This window comes from Halichoeres trimaculatus, unplaced genomic scaffold (genome assembly GCF_033239565.1).
Source record: "Halichoeres trimaculatus isolate MK-OKI-2021-1 unplaced genomic scaffold, fHalTri1.1 fHalTri1_scaffold_24, whole genome shotgun sequence".
Classification (NCBI taxonomy): Eukaryota; Metazoa; Chordata; class Actinopteri; order Labriformes; family Labridae; genus Halichoeres; species Halichoeres trimaculatus.
This window is the reverse complement of record NW_027437202.1, coordinates 4,974,037-4,993,305: the sequence shown is the minus strand read 5'-3', so window position 1 is coordinate 4,993,305 and position 19,269 is coordinate 4,974,037. Positions and strand designations below refer to the sequence as shown.

At 43.1% G+C, this 19,269-nt stretch overlaps 2 protein-coding genes across 6 annotated transcripts in view; both read left to right on the top strand.

Moving 5' to 3' along the window:
* The first annotated feature begins 702 nt into the window (after window positions 1-702).
* Window positions 703-4,707, top strand: acadl (acyl-CoA dehydrogenase long chain). The gene is made up of 11 exons (XM_074664171.1): window positions 703-1,064; window positions 1,582-1,761; window positions 1,946-2,083; window positions 2,157-2,321; window positions 2,404-2,470; window positions 2,553-2,717; window positions 2,816-2,917; window positions 3,139-3,252; window positions 3,445-3,572; window positions 3,656-3,742; window positions 3,834-4,707. The coding sequence occupies exons 1-11, from the start codon at window positions 991-993 to the stop codon at window positions 3,925-3,927; spliced, it is 1,314 nt and encodes a 437-aa protein (XP_074520272.1). The 5' UTR covers window positions 703-990; the 3' UTR covers window positions 3,928-4,707.
* Window positions 4,708-6,191: 1,484 nt separating this feature from the next.
* The window catches only part of LOC141785906 (uncharacterized), a 40,278-nt gene continuing 27,200 nt past the window's right edge, over window positions 6,192-19,269 (top strand). For 2 of the 5 annotated variants that reach the window (XM_074664510.1, XM_074664509.1), the window contains exon 1: window positions 6,196-6,456. The gene's annotated coding sequence lies outside the window, so the exon portion shown is untranslated. Of the gene's footprint in view, window positions 6,457-19,269 lie in introns of all 5 variants that reach the window. The other 3 variants (XM_074664514.1, XM_074664513.1, XM_074664511.1) reach the window with 2 other exon arrangements.

Below are 19,269 nucleotides of genomic sequence, written 5' to 3'. Positions count from 1 at the left end.
GCAAATAAACACAACACCAGATTATTAACAGAAGAAGATACACTTCTGACACCATTCTATCAGTCTTATTGTTGTTTTCACCAAATTTCTTTTTTATTTACTTTGGCAAAAAATGTGACAATAAACACATATTCATAATACAAAAATTAAAAATAAAAATAAAAATGACAAAAGCAAAGAAGCCTTCAACACGAATTCCCATATCCCACTATCTTTGATAAATATAAAATAAAATACCTTCTTTTAGCTTTTGTGTATGTAGGTTTCTCTGGGTATAAGCTAAACAAGAACAGTCTTGTGTCAATACAAATTTCTTAGAAACTATTTTTTCAATTTCACCTCTTATTCCCTCACAGATCAGTATTTTTTTTCTACAATACTACAAAAAATGAATGAGTTTTCATTTGATAATCGTTATTTCATATGTTTACTGTGTTTACTGTGAGAAAAATGTATCATAAGTTCTTACATATTTTACCACACTGGGATGCCCTAATGTATAATTTGAAAGAATGATAAAATTAAAGCTGATGTGACTGTACTACTTTGTTTTGATGGAAATAATTGTATTTACATTTATTTATGCAATGGCTGAATTCTACCACAGGGTGTCAGTAGAGAGCAAAAATATTGGCAGCTATCAAGTAGAAGAAGAAACCTTTGGGCACAACATTAAACGTAAGAGGTCCTACTCTGCCGCAGTTATGTCAGATAAAACCTTCACTGATGTCGTCACTTACGCTTTTCTTGAAATAATGATAGAATTTTATTTTGTCAATCAATTTAACAAATAATTTGATGTCTGGATATATAGCTTCAGGGGTTTAGTGTTATGTAACGTAATGCTAGGAGTTATCTAAGAAGGGGAGAGGCGGAGTCTGAATTTTGGCACAGAGTGATCCATCTTCACTCATATTCACTCAGACGATCTTTGTCCTGTTTAGCTGCAGCTGTACCCTTGTTAGCTTGTCGTCGCGGTTTGGTGGAAAAATGATAAAAACTGGTATTTTGGGGCTGAGAAATGTCTTCGGACGAGCACAGGTGCTTTCTACAGCTTCAGCAAGGTAAGTCACGGCTAAAGGCTGATGTTTTTTACCAGTTAAATGTCTTGAAGTTGAGAAATGCCACATAATAACGACACAACAAACACGTCTGATGTGACAGTTTGGCTGTTTATTTTTCTTTTTGGTGAGGTGAAACTAGTACGAGTAATCGACCAGGTGTGAGGGTCACATTTGAGCATTCTTTCAAAAAGTTTGCTTTTTCCTATTGTACTAAACTCTAGGTCAACCTTAGTTGACCTTTGACCCACTTTCCCCCTCCTTTACACATTGTACTGTGAAGGAGCCATAGAGTAAAACACACACTCTTTATAGCTTACGGTTGTACTCCCTGTCAACATCCCGAGTTTGTTTGTTAAACAAAGTTGACAACTTACATTCAGAGTTACACAAGTTAAAGTAAACACTTTTCATAACAGTCATTTCCTTATCCAAGCAAAGAAATGTAAATCGACACATTATTTGTGAGTTTTATTCACTGATCATAGTTGATTTACATTAAGTGTCTTATTTCTCCTAGATTTCAGCACAGTCATGCCCAGGACTTTGGACATCAGGCCCCTCCAGCACGTCCAGAGACTTCCAGTGCCAAGTCCTTGATGGACATTGGGACCCGCCGGATCTTCAATGAGGATCATGATCTCTTCAGAGAAAGTGCCAGGCGCTTCTTTCAAGAGGAAGTTGTCCCATATCACAAGGAGTAAGAACAAACTCGAACAAATCTCTGAATAATCCTAATCTTATCAATCAACTAGACGTACTCTCAGAGGGAAAATAGAAACAGGTGGCTACATGACCTATGTGATGGTATGAAAGAGAGGTTATTTTTATTGCCTAAATGAGTCACTCTCAACTTTAACACAATCTCTTTTCCTTCTCTTCAGGTGGGAGAAGGCTGGCCAAGTGAGCAGAGAGGTGTGGGAGAAAGCCGGTGAGCAAGGCCTGCTGGGAGTCATGATACCAGAGGAGCATGGCGGCATCGGTGGAGACCTGTTTTCTGCTGCTGTCATGTGGGAAGAACAGTAAGTATCTTATCGAAAAGTAGGATCAGACGGTTAAATTCGACTTTTTTTAATGGGGTTTTGTTTGTTCCAGAATGTACTCCAACTGCACAGGCCCGGGTTTCTCCTTGCACTCTGAGATCGTCATGCCTTACATCGTCAACTATGGCAGCAAGGAGCAGATTGACCGCTTCATTCCTAAGATGATGGCTGGGAAGTGTATCAGCGCGATCGCTATGACAGAGCCTGGAGCAGGAAGGTGAGGATTCAGACTTTGATGATAAAAGTAAAGACATAAGCAGCAAAAGGATGACCCATCACTTGCTTTATTCTTTAACCAGTGATCTTCAAGGTGTGAGGACTAACGCCAAGAAAGATGGCAGCGACTGGATCCTTAATGGCAACAAGGTACTAAGTTGTTAGATTTGAAACACTACATTCCACCTGGACTTTGGCTTGTTTTTTACTTTTTTGTATGAAATTTCTCCAGGTGTTCATCACTAACGGTTGGATGGCTGATCTGGTGGTGGTGGTTGCTGTGACAAACCGTGAGGCAAAGACAGCAGCACATGGGATCAGTCTGTTCCTGGTGGAGGACGGCATGAAGGGCTTCCATAAAGGACGCAAGCTGGACAAGATCGGTCTGAAAGCGCAGGTACTCTTTCTTTATCTTCACCTGAGGAGGCGCAAAGTGACTAAGTTAGGATACTCTTTTTTTAATTTAATCATTGTATTTCTATCCATCCCTTTTAGGACACAGCTGAACTGTTTTTTGAAGACGTGCGGCTTCCAGAAAGCGCCCTCCTGGGGGGGCTCAACAAGGGTTTCTACTACCTGATGAATGAACTGCCTCAGGTGAGAAGAACTTAAGCTAAATCTTTTAATCCAACAACAAACTTTTCAAACTTTGAGTTACTGAGGGACAAATATTAGATGATAAACAAAGGAGTTTTTAATCTAGTAAGCTCTAGTTGTTCTTGACTGTTTGACGCTTAACTGCAGAGTGTGATTACTTTTGTACAAATGCAGCATATTTCCTTGTGATATCCTCTTTTTTTTTTCATTTCTATCTCTAGGAGCGTCTGCTGATTGCTGACATGGCCATAGCGAGCGCTGAGTTCATGTTTGAGGAAACCAGGAACTATGTGATGCAGAGGAAAGCTTTCGGCAAGACCATCGCTCACCTGCAGGTGTGTAGAAAGCATTATTAGAGTTAAACTCCTGATTCAGAATCTAAATAAAAAGATATCTGTAAAGTTTTGGATTGAGAGCAGCACTCAAACTGAGTAGGTCCCCCTCTTTGAGATTTTAATGCACTGAAACTGGAAACACAACACGTCTGTAGGTGGTTTCATATCATCGCCTCCATTTTTTGTCCTCAGACTGTGCAGCACAAGCTGGCCGAGCTGAAAACGGAGATCTGTGTGGGCCGATCCTTCTTAGACAACTGCCTCCAGCTCCACTCTGAGAAGCGCCTGGATCCTGGTACAGCCTCCATGGGCAAATACTGGTGAGAGCCTGTGTTTATCTGACTGTAAATAAAAACTGACCATGTGTGCTGATGTCGTAAACCTTTCATCCATCTTTCTCCAGGGCATCCGACCTCCAGAACAGGGTGGCCACTCAGTGTGTGCAGCTCCACGGAGGGTGGGGCTACATGATGGAATACCCCATTGCCAAGTAAGAAGCGTGGAACCTGTGTCTATTAAAAAGCTCACCAATTCAGTCCATTAATCAGCTGCTAAAGTAGATTTTCTTCAATTTTTTTTAGGGCCTTTGTGGACTCCCGTGTTCAGCCCATCTACGGAGGCACCAATGAGATCATGAAAGAGCTGATTGCACGCACCATCGTCAGCCAGAAGTGAGAGTTTTGGAAGTTTTCCCTTGGAGGGGAGCACTGTGGAGAGTGGGGCGGTGTGCACAGATGTTCTTTGACGTTGTGAATTTCTCTGTAAATGGTTTCAAGAAAGTTAATCGATTGCTAAATGCTCAGACATGTATAAAAATGTTCCGGGGGGGGTTTAAATCCTAACTTTTTAACTTTGACAGAACAAATCACACAAAAGAGAAGTTCAGTTTGTTCGCACGTGTCACTTTGGAGGCTAACTGAAGCAGATTTTTAGCGCTCTTTTCTTGCTGTTCTGCTCTTATGCTACATAGTAGCATTCACTATTGTTCAGTTATTGTTGTCTGTGGCCACTGGGGGGTGCTAGTGTGCAGATCTAACAGTTTAATAGACTGAAAAAAAGAATTGATTGACCTCATTTGTTAGTTTTCAACATGAAAACAAAACTACTCTCACTTGGAAAACCATAACTTTTAATTCAGAAAGTTTCCAAAAGTAATGACTTATTTTTGTATGTCCACTAGGAATCATTGTACTGCTATATGTGTGTATATATTGCTGTGAAAAATAATAGATGGAAGATGACTTGTATTGTGAATGAATGTGCCATTTTAAGCTTGTTTGATTTGTACTTGGGGAGCATTTTATTTATCCCATCCACGTTCCAGCTGCTCATAACAAGTCGATTTAATAAATAAGTGCTCTTCAAAATCAAAGGATTGTGAATTAAAAGTTCTCCCTGTAATCAAACAAGATTTGAACGTCACATTAAAATGTTTTACCAAGTTTTAAAACCCAATATTGTTCAGAGTGCTTTGTTTTCCATATGGGTAGAGAGCTGATGTTGGCGTAGGCAAGGCAAGAAAAAGGAAGTCAAGTTTACACGTCATACGCTTTTGCAGAAGGGCAGTTTAAAGTGCTTCACAAGGTAAGTATTAAAATAATAAATGTAAAGCATTTAAAGTACATAAGAATAGTTCTGCTAATAGGGATATTATAGCAGGGTGTCCGTGGGGTCTTGAAAAGTATTAAAAGTCGATAAATCAATTTAGGGAAAATTAAGGCCCTTAAAAAGTATTAAAAAGTCTTAATTTTGGTTTTATGAGGTATTAAGTTTTATAGGTGTTCAAGCTTTGACCCCAAAAATATCCATGAATATTTATTTTCCTCCTTGCAAATGTCCCCTGACTGGAAAATTGTTGCGTTAACAGCAGAAATCGATGGAGTCAGTAGAAAAATACAAAAATAAAAAAGAATAAAATAGCAAAAAATACATAAAGACTCTAGTTACAATAAAATACAACGATAAGGATTGTGAGCGGTATAAACACCAGCTATAAATTAACATTATTTCTAGTTTCATAAAGAGAAATTAGATACAACATTGAAGCAAATCACACAATCTCCGGCACATGTCCTAAATTTTAAAAATGATTAAATAATTTCTCATTTTCTTCAGCAAGTTGGCCTCGAATAACTCCTGTTTCTTGTTGAGGTAGTGTGGATAAACCTGCCTTTAGTTTCATTTGTTCTTTCCAAAATGTAAACTACAACTGTTAAAAAGTGGATGCCAAGTCTTAAAACTTTTTAAAGGTTTTTGAAAAAGTCTTAAAAAGGTATTGAAATCAACCTCAGGATTTTAGCATATACCCGGTATAGTAAAGGAATGTTTGATGAATGATAAAACCAGTTTTAGAAATGTTCCTTGCAGTGCCTCATTTTTCCCAGTAGGTGGCAGTGATGGCATGGAATATGCAGGGTAAGACATGATAAATGACCATGCTTCTCTTTGACTGTATTGCAGCAGCAGGAAAAAGCAGACTGTTGAATGTGTCTGAATGATTTAGAGCATCTGTAACAAAGTTAAAACCTCATTACCCGGATGTGAGGCCTGGTAATAACCACAGTGTTACAAATAATCAACCCTGATTGTTTATGAATCCCTGCGTCACTGTGTGAGCACATTGCAGTCCCCTGTGTTTGCAGCCTTGTTGATCTACTCCTGTGCCAGTGATGCACAGTCTGTCCCTCAGACCACTGATTCACTGCCCACTGACAATGCAGACAGTCTCCTCACCACTCCTCACCTGGGGGGTGAATGCAGCACCCCCTCCCTTCCTCTCTGCTCTCCCCCTTTTTTTTGGCATCACATCCACGTTATTCCCTTCCCCTTCCTCTCTCCCCTGCTTCTCCATCTTTCCTTAGCAACAGCCACACCCCTGTGCCTCATCAGCTCTGCACTCACTTCCACTGCAGGCAGGCAGAGTGCTTCCCCTCTCTGCAGCAGAGACTCTTTAACATCAGCATTGCACGGTGAATGTGAGTGCATTATGTTTGCATTTAATGCAGAGATTTAATGCAACCATAAGGGTGTGTTTTCTGGCATGCATGCTGCAGCCACAAAATCTCCTTGCGCATGCACTGCAGTACTTACGGTAGCTTAACTTGCGATGGGAGGGATCAGAGGGCCCCCACACCGCTCTCATTGTCACTCGAGCCTCCTTCACACACAAGGGTATTAGTGCCGCTCAGCAGCCTGAAGCTCCAGGTAAGAGCTCAAGCGCTTTGTTTATTATTTACAGGGGAAAACACTCTTTTGGTTCTAAAACCTGCAGGATTACAGAGTTATGAGCTTTGAGATGCATCGCCGGAAGCTGTGAAGTTTATACAAACAAGTCAAAGTGTAAATAAATGTTAGAGCGTGAGAGTGCGTGGTGTGATGTGCAGCTATGTCTGATTTTTGGGATGTGGAATGAGTCAGAAAGGAGGCTGTATTTTTAATTCTTTTCACTTCAAAGTCCCTGTTTGAGATTTAGTGAACGCGCATGTGGAAATAACGCGTAACACAGTTTATTTTGCGCTCTCCAGCTGCGTATTTTGGCGACGCTGTCGCGCTGCTGCGGAAACCTGCGCCTTTTGTTCTGGTCCACGCCTGGATGGTGCTGAAACCGGCGCGGCTGCCGGCTTCTCACTGCAGCACGATCCTGCTGGGAGAAACTGTGAATTAAACATAAAAAGATGCGGGTTATTCGAGGTTTCTTGGCGCGTAAAGATGAATAGGCGCTTTTTTTTCGCTCATGGACGTAGGATGTGATGGATATGGGAGGTGCCCGGCTTGTAGTTGGCATCTTGTCTGGTGCCCTTGCAGTGTGCATCAGCAAAAGGGAGCATGACTTGACTTAGAGTGTGTAGTCTTTGAATTATAAAGCTTCTTTTTAATTAGATGGTCACATTTTTTTATTATTATTTTCAGGAATTTATCCCCTAATGAGATGCATTTCAGCTGTTTTTGTTTGTATTCAGCCATGAAATATCTGCAAGTGCCCAGTCTCTCATTAAACATGGATTTATTCTCCAGACAAGCCCCCTTTCAGCGTCCCCTCCACCTCATATACGCCAAAGGGAGGCCGGAACTGTAGATTTCCCATGTCTGGATGTGAAAACATTCCTTTATGAGAAGGGATTAACCATCGCATGAAACTGCACTCTGGTGGTTTTTGCGTTGGTACATTCCAGTTGCTGTCTCACAGACCTCCAGTGTATAGATTTATACCACAAAAACAACACTATGAAGGATTTTATGCAGAGTATCATGTGTTTTAGTGCGACCAAAGCAAACATGTCAGCTGTACTTTCCTTTATTATCATTAAAGTGACAACATTTCAAGGTTTGTTGTCAGCAGTTAACTTTACATTCATGCCAACGAGGAGCTAGTAACTTCCCTGAACATTCAAAAGCAGATTATGTGTTTTTGGCTCAAACCAAATAGAGGTCGACAAAGTGCATTACATGTGTCAGGTAGCACCTCCCTCTCTGGTATCAACAAGCCTCCATCAGGCCAGATTGGGCTGAGTCTAATCACTGGATGGAGTAATTGAAATGACCTTAATCACGATCCAACAGGTTGGGTTCGTGTCTGCGTGTCTAAGCGATGAAAACACAACTTATTCAAATCTTCAAATGCAACTCTTGCGAGCCATACGTCGAGCCACTTCTTGATTTTCCAACCGCTGGGAAACCCAATCCGATGCTAAGTACATTTCCCAACGTCAATTCTGGTTAGGTGAGCGCTGGAAGTCACGAAACCTCAGAACCACTGTGCGCTCCACTGAAATGAAGACATGCCATCTTGGCTTGTTTTTCCTTTTGAGGAGGGAACAATGTTTAGAGAACAGATCAGTTTTTGGATTTGTTTGTGGATGGATGTAAACTGCTTTGACTCTTTGCTTGTTTATGAAGAAAAGTGATTCATTAAAGAGGTTTTGGAGGTATTTCAGCGTTGATTCGTGAGAGTTGAGTTTGGGGGAAGTTGGTGGAAACAGAGCTGGTGCAGGTGTAGTCGCAGGTGTTCGTGGACTCAGGAGGCCTCGCTGATCCCTGCTGTTCCTTTAGCGCTACATGTGTCTAATATGAGCTGGCAGAACTGTGCTTTAGTACACGATTAAGTCCTGACTGCGAGAGGAACCTTAATCTAATTCACATACGTCACATAAACCACACGGCCCACTGACCTGCATGTGGAGGAGACACACTTTTCCAAACACACACTCCGAACAGATCCACGCAGAATTCCTGATCATCCAAACACACCATGGACATTTCTCTTTAGCTTGTGAACCTTTTACTTGAGGACACAGGTGTCAGGTTTATTGGTTTTGGTAAACACTGTTAATCTGGTGTTAAGATCCCCCTGTACAGGACGGTCTTCCTTCCCCTTCATCCTCTTGTCTATGAATCACAGCTCCATCCACGGCTCACTAGCAGTAAGTCTCCCAAACAAGCCCTGACAGCCAGTGTCTCATTTCATTCCTCACGGGAGATGCCCCTCGACAGAGAGGACACTCATGCGGGGCATTCTCACTCAGATATTGGCATCAATAATCCTCTCTGCTGCCTCCGACCCATTCCCCTTCTCCTCTTCTCTTCTCTTCTTTTATTTGGAGCAGTTTTCCGTGGAAGCGTGCCCAACAGCACATTAGGGCTGCCACAAACGATTATTTTTATAGTCGACTAATCTATTGATTATTTTTTCGATTAGTCGATTAATCACGATTATTTCATGTTTCAACCTAATTTGGCCTTTAAAATGTGCAGACCTTTATAATTCAACTTGTGTGTTGCATTTTCACTGCATTTACCCAGACTTGGGTTCTCACCTCTGATTGGTCAGCCTTGTGTAATGTTTGTTTGTTTATTTTTATTTCATTCATGATGACATAAAAAAGTATAAGTAGGCACTATACAAAAAAAATCTCAAAATGAATGAAGCAGGTAACAGGGAAATTAAGTTGTATGCAGTGTTGGACAGACCGCTTATTAGTGACTTTGGGCTTGTTTTTTAATGTTTATTTGTTTATTGGGGCTTTGCTCTCTGTATGATCTCGTCTGATCTCTGAATTCCACCGCAAGCGCTGCGCAGCGCACTTGAAATGTACTGCGGAGCACTTTCGCGTCCATTGTAATCTATCAGGCAAATTCCACTGCCCGCGCCCTGGCGCGAGAAATAGGCTTCATGTCTATTTTCTGCGCGGCCGCTTCCAAACCTCGTAAATTCACTGTCGATAAGAAAGCACTAGACAGGAAGTCACTGCGTAAAATACCCGAAAGATTCCAAATAAAACACAATGCACGGACTCTCAAACGTAACTTTCCCCTATATGTTATAGCATATGCCACATCTGAAGGCACGTGCATTAGGGTAACAGTCGGTTGGAGGGTCCTAGACGCAACACAAAGGCATGGATGAAGAGAAGCTGATCTTGGAAGTGGATAAGTTCAAAATTCTGTATGATCCCAAATATCCTTTCATAAGGATACAGGCAGAAAGGACAAGGTGTGGACTGACATATCAAAAGTTATGGGAGTGGATGGTGATCGTGTGATATCGCTATTCATACGAGAGCCTGTGACTCTCCGAGGACCAGCCCTCCCTCTCCAGATTGAGCTTCCAGTGAGGTTTGACAATCGGAGCAAGACCACGGCGCTCCGCTGCGCTTGCGGTGGAATTTAGGGGTGACTCTCTCCCAGCTCTCCATGACAACGCGTTTAGTTTCGTTTCTCTACATGCGCTATTTCGCTCATGCGCACTCCGCCCCCGCTGAGTGTTACCGGTGCAGTGTGAGCTTGCGAGTGAGAGATCCATCAGATAAATGTCCTCTCTTTTCAAAAGTTAGGGGAGTTTTGACACTAGTTTGTGACTCAGATCCTGAAAATCTGTCTGTAACAGAGAGTGAAGGAGACTCTCTAAATCACGTTATCAGACGCTAAATTCCGGGAGCTGTCAGTCTGTCCAAGCCGGAGATGCAGAGCCTCCGTCAGCGCACAGCGCTCTGTGGAAGTGGAGATTTCTCCTCATCAATATTCCTCACGTATGAACTTGGTGATCTTTTCCCATAAAAGTATCCAATAACACAGCACCTCATGCTGTGAGCTGACGTTACGAATGAGTATTACCCCCTGGTATTTGGTTTCACTAAGTGACAACGACGATGAAAACAATAATACGACGCGTCGACTATTAAAATTTGCGTCGATGAATTTTTATCGTCGACGTAGTCGATTACGTCGACTAATCGTGGCAGCCCTACAGCACATTCCAAGATATGTTCAAGTGGAGCTGAAACAGGAAGTTTATACATTTCTTTCTCGCAGTTCAGCTTTAAAATAGCTGTTTGCAGTTTCACACTTCTAATTGGTGTGCCGGCATTTGGGCTGTTGACATGTTCTGGATAATATTATGGTTGTGTCTGTTGCTGTATGTCGCCAGCTGGGTCCCAAAGCAGAAACTCTTGGCTGGGTTCGAAGTAAAAAAATATGTCGTTGGTTTTAATTGAGTGTGTTTTTATTGAAAAGAGTTAAACTTTTATTTCTTTGAGGGTAAGTTTTGAAAACTGGTTTGGTTCGTCCCAACGTTAATGAGCCTGGGCAGGTTTTTCAGGGGTTCATCACCAAACAGCGTAATCCAGACATTAGACATTCCATCCAGAATCCAACTTGTCCATCAAAGAGTGAAGTATTTTAAGATTTAATAGTAGCTTACATGATCTGCTGGAAGCAGCGTTTTAATGGATCGTAGCCTGGTTTGTCGGACCCTGACATGGGCCAACAGTGGGAAGAAACCACTAATGAGGCTTAGCTTCTTCCTAAATGGACAAGGGACCTCCTCTTAGCCTCGCGTAGCAGCTAAGCCGAGTACGCGCTGAGCTTTTTATGTTTTCCAGATGTTGAAGCTAAACAGCGAGATTGTTCTCTCCAAACCAAAAAGCAGACTCGCTACTAACACATCAGGGTGAATGACACTCAAGGAATCAATGAGCTCCATTGTTGGAGGTCTATATATTGTTTGTAGGCACAGCAATGTATCAAGTTACCACACGTTGAGAACAATTGCTCTCAGTGGCATCTCAATGTGAGTGTGTTTCCAGTTGATCCATTAGGGGAAAATGGGTTTGGGGAATAAAAAAACCTCCCAAGGAGTCAGGAATCGCCTCTTAGGGTCTGTGGCTTCCTAATCCAAACCAGAGCATCTATTTGTCAGCGTAACAGTGAGTTTTCTAAAGCTTGTAAGTGTCCGTGTCTGTTTGCTGCGCATCTGCTTGTCAGGCCTGATTCTGGATGAATGGAAACCCCCAAAACTCATGGGAAGTCCGCACACAGCAGCTCTGTAAAGCCAGTGTGAAACATAGTAACAGATGGACGGCATGAATGCGATGATGGTACATCACGTTCCCTGGACTGTGCTTTTTAACTGGACTGTAGAAACACAGCAGCCGAGTGTGTGTGGAGGATCTCCTGGCGGACTTCCAGGAAGGGTTTTTACTGTGACCGCTACTGAATATGTCTGAAGAGGGACTTACCAGCAAATCTGGCGTCCTTACTTTGGTACAAAGAAGAGAAATATGAAGAGAGAGGAGTTGTTGTGTTGCGTAGTTTGATTCTTTGGTGTATTTTTAGACAACATTGGGTAAAATATCCTTCACTGTGGTGGGTTTCTCATTCACTCCTTTCCTCCTGTGTTGTTCAGAAGTGTTGACTGAGCCCACTGCCCCATTGGGACTGTCAAGGGCCCCCTCACCAAGGCAACCCCTGCCATGGAAACTAGCCCTCTAAGGAATGACCCCTTTGAGTCCGACTGTGTAGCCCCTCTGTAGTGAGAGGATACAAGCCCAGAAAGCATTTCTCACTCCTTCCTACCGTTTTCTTCCGACCTGGGAAGTACCCAGTAAGGACGTGACCTTTAACCCCACCACACATGCAGATCCCAACATGCTTGGCCAATGGCATGAACAGATTTTACGTGAATGCATCGCAGCACTTGTATCCTCAAGGCGCAGTCCTGCCTCAGGTCGCCTCATTAAATCAAAGGGTGTAAATCCTGGTGGAAAAAGGGAGTCGATGGTTTTACGTTGGGGCATCAACAGATGGTTGTGAGTGGTCTCCTGGGAAGGAAAGTGCTCTCTTGTTAATGTTGACAATAGGTGGTGATAAACTGGGGAATAAACCTAGGCTCACGAGACGAGATAGACTGCATTAAAAAAACACTCCTTAAGACTTATCTCAAAGTTTATTTTACTTAACACTAAATATCTCGAAGTATATCATTCGCCAACTGTAGCTCTGGCTTCCTCATAAACTTTTACATCCAGTGTTGCTCATTTTGTTTTATAGCTTGTGCATTTCAGCATTTGATCTCCAAGGAGCAGCAAACCAAGTGTTGACGTTTTTCATGGATACCTGAAAGCAAAGAGATAAATCTTGCACAGTCCGTGATGTTTCCTTACGGCTTACGTAAGACAAACCCTGAGTTCTTTGTTGACGCCAGCATGTTTAGTCCGACTCTGCAGACTTGAACTTCAAAGTTATGTCGCCCAGCATGTGTCCTGATGTTATCTCAGCCGCTGTCATGTCTACAGGAGCTGTATCTCCTGCTTCTGTCTCCTGTGTTGTGTTCGTTTGATTTTGCATAGAAAGTTTGTGGTGATAGAGGAGTCTCTGTCTTTAATTAGCTGTTTGTCCTGTGAGATCACTGCTGTGTAAAGCCACCAGCTTTACGCCATCTCTTTGTCCTAGCGCCGTGGGTTGCCAATTATTGATTTTGTCGCTCCCAAGCCTTCTTTTCCTCAGCTCACCTATCCCCTATGGGGATCCGGGATGGGAGAGAGACCCCCCGTGGATCTGCATGTCCACATTCAGATGCTAATCCCCCGCCATCTGCTTTTTACCTCAAGGGAAGGCTGCATGTGATCATTGCCTGTCTGTGGTCGCAGCAAGGAAGGAAAAATCCCTGAGCGTCCTGTGCCTTGAGGGCTTTGCCAGGCTGATTGGCACCTCTGCACCCTAATCACATTGCACCCCCTTTTCCCTCTCGTCCTTCACCAAACAAGGGGTCATCCTCAGGGAACGCTGCAAAAGCACCCAAAGGAGTTACTGCCTTTATCCCTGGGCAATGGACCCTGGCATAATAGACCTCTTCTTCTGCGTGACCCCGTCACGTCGGCTGCTCAAAGAGGCCTCCGGACGGATGAGTTAATCACCGTGAGTGCGGTGACGTCGGCTGTTTGTGCCCGTCGGTTTTCTAACTGATCAAATGAGGCAGACGTGATTTACACGAAAGTTCAGGATTGTTTTAGTTCGGCTCCCACTCGGTTTGAGTGGGAAAGCTTCTCAGCCTTGTTTTTCTGAGTGGCTGCACCTCAGCTGGCTTGTGTGGGATTATGCTTTGGTTTGCAGCTTCAGAATGACATAAGAGAGTGTATTTTGGCTGCTGGAAGTTCCACTTCTTACTTGAAGCCTGTTTTTTTAAGCTAACACTTTCCTGAATATCATAGTGTGGCTGGTTGTGTCCACTCTTCCAGGAGAGCTGATGGCTCTGATTGTAACATTTTGGCATTTTAATCATACACACTTTTTAAATGTTTTTACTTCCAAAAATCAGAAGAAATCTCAGCAGATAAGTTGATGCAAACAGGAAAACAAACCGTCCCTCTCCCAGCAGCTGTTATCTCCCATGCTCTCATCACTCCTTCATTTCTGCTGAGTCTCAAACCCAGAGACGCAGGCTGTGTTTTATCTGCATTAGCTCCTATGTTCTCCAGCCCAGCTATTTCCTGCGCCAGGCAGCATTCCCGTCAACAGACATGTGAACCAGCTGCGATTGTAAACCGCAGAGGGACGGAGCTGGAGATTCAAGGCGCTTTAATCTGCGTCCACATCTGAGTAATGACAACACAAAGCCGGGCCTGGTTACGCCTGCTCTGTATCACTCCATCTCAGCCCCGTGAACTCCTCTTTCTGCGTGAGCCGAGGTGAAAGTCAGACGCATTTCCAGACGATGTCACTCTGCAGCAGAGGGGCAGAGGGTGTGTTGTGAATGCTGATGATGCACTGGCACAAGCTGTGCTCGGTGTCCCTTTCTGACAGGGTAACCTACCTGTGCTGCGTTTGGGGTTTTCTTTGGCTGCGTCATCACTTTCCCTGGACTTAAATAACCGGTGACTCACAGCTGTAATTTATACATCTGCATCAATTTGAGCAAAACTCTTCCAGCTTTCAACTTTAGTGACTCCAGCTTTGAAACGTTTGACCCTGCACTAACAGGGTTTGGTTTGACTCTGCTTCATCGTTAACTGTCACCTCAGTGTCATGAAAACAAAACATTGTCACAACTGCATGAACAGCGCCCTCTTCAGCAGCTTTAGTAGACAAAACTCTCTGATACAACCCAGCTGGACTGGATGTGGATCAGGTTTTTTGTTATGTGACAGAATGTTGAGTGACGGCTCAAATACGCCAGATGCTTCTCCAGTACGTCTCCGCTATGAGGGTGGTCCGTCAGGTTGCAGGATTTTTTTTTTTTTTTAACCTACTGTTTCTTTAACGCAAGCTTTCACACCAACAAAATTCTTTCACTAAGCAAAATTGTCGCTTTTATTTTGTTGGACTGAGGTCAATTTTCCAAAGTTCACATCCAACCAATCAGAACATTCATTGTTGACAGTCACAAACCAAAACATTCAACATTGGTTGTCTTTGTGTCCCAGCACTAAACATATAAAAACTACAAAAACAACGATTTCCAAGACATCATTTGGAGGAGAAAGGCCTTAACTCGTGAAAGTGCGCTGGAGCGTTAGTCAAACTCATAACTTCCTACCCGACTCGTACCAGAGCTACTCTGAGTTACGACTTGTGATGTCACATCACTGCCTAGTCACTCAAATGTTATTCATCTGCTAATGTTAGCGTATCACTGGCAGCTGCTCTGGCGTTAGCTAGTTTTCAGTGCATAAATCAACACAAAACATGTTTCAATATAACAACAAATACTGTAAAATATCAAGTATCAGCTTTTATTACCTAAGGCGCTGTTTTACCTCCTCCGTTTCACTCAATTGCAGCTTCTTTGGCAATTGAAATGATTAGGAATTATGCTTATAATGTCTTCCATGTTGGTTTGTTTACATATCAAAATTTCCAATCAAACCAAAGTCGTAATTTGCCTGGAAAGCTTTCAGGCCATAACTCGGAGATTTCAACTAGGAAAGCTGTGATGCTAAGAGCAAAGCGAGCAAAATAAAATAAACCCTGTCAAAATCAGTTCGTATTTTTTTTCGACGATAAACGGACATAATCTGCAGAGCCAGACCAGGAGTCAACAGGTTTGAGGTTCGAGGCATAGGGGCTTTCTGTCAGGTTTTTACTACCCATTGAAAATTGATACTTTGTGGTTCTGCGTGTGCGTTCTACGTCATTAGTGTTTTACCCGTAAGTTTTTGCTCCCATAGACGTGAGAATTCATATTTATTCTTTATTTCATAGTTCATACCAGGCCTGTTTTTCTGCAGTGCTTTGTTCCTTTCTCTGATTTTATTTAAGGTTATCAATGATAATTTTATTACAGGTCTACAAGGCTTGAAGTTAAATCAATCAGTCAGTTTTCTACTGTGATTGTAATAGCTAAATCAAGATATGTTATTCATATCAATTCATACTTCAGTTCATCTAATTTCTTCATAACATGGAAGCCTGGCATACAGGAAAGACTTGTTTATATGTTGACAGTATCCTTTGTTGTGTTGGTCATACTATAGAACAGTTTATTGCTTGTATTTAGTGAATAATTTAGAAGATAAACAACCCCTCAAAAAATCGCGATTGCAATACTAGCCCAAAAAAAATTGCAATTAGATTTTTTTCCAGAATCGTTCAGCCTTAGCAAGAAGGACATGAGCCTAAAGTGAAGCTAAAAACACGTCAAAACTAGCTGGGTTTAATAACACAGTGGTATTGAGGTGAAAATTAATGATTTGCATTGCAGCATAAATCGATTCCAAAAGCTTAGGTAGCGAAATCTGACAGAACACCAGTCTGAGGTCTGAACACGCAAAAGCAGTCGGACTCCGGCGTGAGACTTCTTCAACATGCCGCGAAATCTGTGAGAGCTGCTTTTCCAAACATGCAGGAAGTTAATGAAGAATGACCTCATCTGTTAGCCCCTCAAGTCGAGGCAGTCATTATTGCTCCAGTGCATTATCCCAGGGAAGCTACTTCATAACTGGAGCTTCATTCATCAGCCTGCTCACTTTTCTTAATGGAAACACGCTCAGGATCCACTCCCAGGCAACAAACCTCCTCCTTTATGCGCCTGCTTCTTTTAATAAGAGCCTCCTCGTGTTATTGCCTCCCTCCTCACTCCTCCTCTTCCTCCCTTTCTCCTCCTTCTAACCACAGTATTGCTGTATCACTTACACTAATAGCGTGCACTTAGAGAACCTCAAGGTGAAAAGCTTCCTGTCAACGCTGGAAACATGGAGGGATTTCACATTCGGTTGTTTGCAAGTTGATTGAACAGTTATGTCTCACTTTCCAGCGCCTCATACTGTAAACCCTAAATGACGCCGTTAAACGCCACATAAGTACAAGATGAGGAGAAAATGTGACAGAACGGTGCAGGAAAGGAGAAGAAAACAAATGCAACACTGGTATTTTGCATTTCATAAAAACTTGACGGCCAGTTAAAGTCTATCATTGCATCCTTCCCTGCAGAGCCACATTCCATATTTATTTTAACTAGCCTATATTTTGCTTCTTGCTTCATGATACAGCAGCAGTGTGTATTTAAGCTGCAGTAGGTCTACATTAAAATGAGGAAAGCTGCTTAAATATAGTAGCTGACTCCACTTTTGCATAAAGTGACCAAAAAGATGCACTGCAGGAAAATTAACGAGTGTGCGTACTGCATAGCTTGTGTGGATCTTTAGTAGCAGGTGAAGATTTGTTTCCACTTAAAACAAAGCTGTTACATCACACGTCCTGGTGCATTTATCATGAGGGTGTTGCTTGCTTGTAGATTTCCCCGCTTACAGAAGCCAAAAATCAACATCATCTTTTTTTCCTGCGATTCAAATCATGACTCATCCTCTTTTTTTTTCGTCTTCTTGGAGATGGGAGGAGATGCCTGCTTGTTTTGGATGTTTTACTGACAGGGCGGTTTCCCGTGCCTCGCGTGAACAACGGAGCCGCCCCATAAGTCTTGACAGCTGTTGACTCCAGCTCAGGGATGTGTTTGTCTTCCTTTGTTTGTCATTTATTGGTGTTTATACTTGGTGGAGTCGAACTGCATGTGTGCGGACTGGGCTCACCAGGATGTTGGCTGTGCTGATGTCCTTTTAGCATGCTTGCAGTATGTGTGTGGATTTGTGTGCATCTCCCTCCACTGCAGTAAAAGTCTGCAGCTGCACCCCTCCTCCCTCCGTCCCTGCCTCTCTGTGTGATGACTTCCAGAAACTTCCGCTCTTCACTCAGTCTCAGTGACACGTGTGTCCTCTCGTCCAAGCGTGAACGCCACGGTGACTCAACAGGCTGCTTCTTCTCCGCTCTCTGGAGACACAACCCACTTGTTGCGCACAAGTATTCCCCAATTTTTAACATTGATGCTAAATTTTAGCTCTTCCTGTGCTACTGTTTTGTCATTAGTCTGCTCTCCAGGAGCCTCAGGACCTTAAACCCTAACGTCTGACCACGGATGCCCAGATCACAGTGCTCCCTGTGTAGGTGCTAATTTAGAGCAGATGGCATGTTGATCTCCCATCAACAGGAAGTGGCTTCACGACAAGGGACATCCCTGCTGCACATCACCGCCTTGACCTGCCAGTTGAGTCATCTGCTGAAATATAACGTTATTAAAAAACAACACGAGGAGTACATGAAACAGCAAGGGAGCACAGTAATAGGATTTATATATCACTCCTCGCGCACTTAGATCTATTTTTCTATTCTCATTTAATTCTGCACTCTGTAGGCGTGAGTGCATCATCCTCGACCTTTGAAATCTCTGCTTTACTCCATGAATAATTTGTTTGCTTTGCTCCGCTCAGACACCCTGCAGCTGCAGATAAGGATCGTGAAATCCAGCAGAGGAACAAAAAAGAGAACAAGCACCTGAGGGTGAGGTTTCTTCAAGTAACAGTAGCAGCTTGTGGAGCCAATTAAATTAGGGCCAGATATTGGAGACAACAAAGAAGTGTTTTGTTTATTTTCTCACAGTTTTTACAGTAAGTGATGAAACCAATAACTGCCATCTTTAGCGTTCAGTGCAGCAGTGAAGATTTACAATGTGGAGCAGAAGGAGAGGAAAGTTTCCCCTCACAGTCTAAATGTTGTGTTTTTTCCATGGAGCCATATGCCATCCTGTACGGTAGCCTGTTTGAGTTCAGCCCAGGGTGTAGGGATGACTTCAAAAAGCAAGCGGCTACACCCTGTGGTTAGCGTAAAGCCAGGCGCACGCGAGCCGGAGCGTACGCGCTCCTCTGCCATGCTCTGTACAGTACAGCCAGCACACGCCCTCAGACAGGCGCAAATTTATTTAAGTCCATAAAAACAGTCGACTGTTGAGTTCTCACCCCTGAATTCCCCCTTCCCCCTGCAGTAAAACACGCACACACACTAGACACACACTGCAGCTCCACTTCCTGTCTGTTTCTTTCCCTTGGAATCACGTCGCTGCTTTAAACGGGCCTCTCAGAGGCATATTTCACATTTGAGGAATTTCCTGTGTTCTGCTTATAGGGAGGAATGACAGTCCAAGAACACACACACACACACACACACACACACTGGCTATCTTTACCCTGACAGCATGAGAGAGGAGGAGAGTCTTCAGGTTGTATACATGCATAAGAATGTGAGTAATGAGAAAATATGCACCCCAGAGAGGCCGTCGTGCTGGGAGGTAGAAAGGAAGGATTACTCTGGATCCATCAGAGTTAATATCTGTCCGAGGAGGTCCAGCTGTAGCCCACAGCGCTGGACTTGACTCTCCTCACGTGGTTGTTTTCAGGCCTGTTGGCACAGAGCTGCTCG

Coding starts and splice junctions, on each gene's coding strand:
- acadl (XM_074664171.1), top strand. CDS start 991: ATGATAAAAACTGGTATTTTGGGGCTGAGAAATGTCTTCGGACGAGCA. Junction 2,322..2,403: donor ACAGAGCCTGGAGCAGGAAG/GTGAGGATTCAG, acceptor TTCTTTAACCAG/TGATCTTCAAGGTGTGAGGA. Junction 2,918..3,138: donor TGATGAATGAACTGCCTCAG/GTGAGAAGAACT, acceptor TTCTATCTCTAG/GAGCGTCTGCTGATTGCTGA.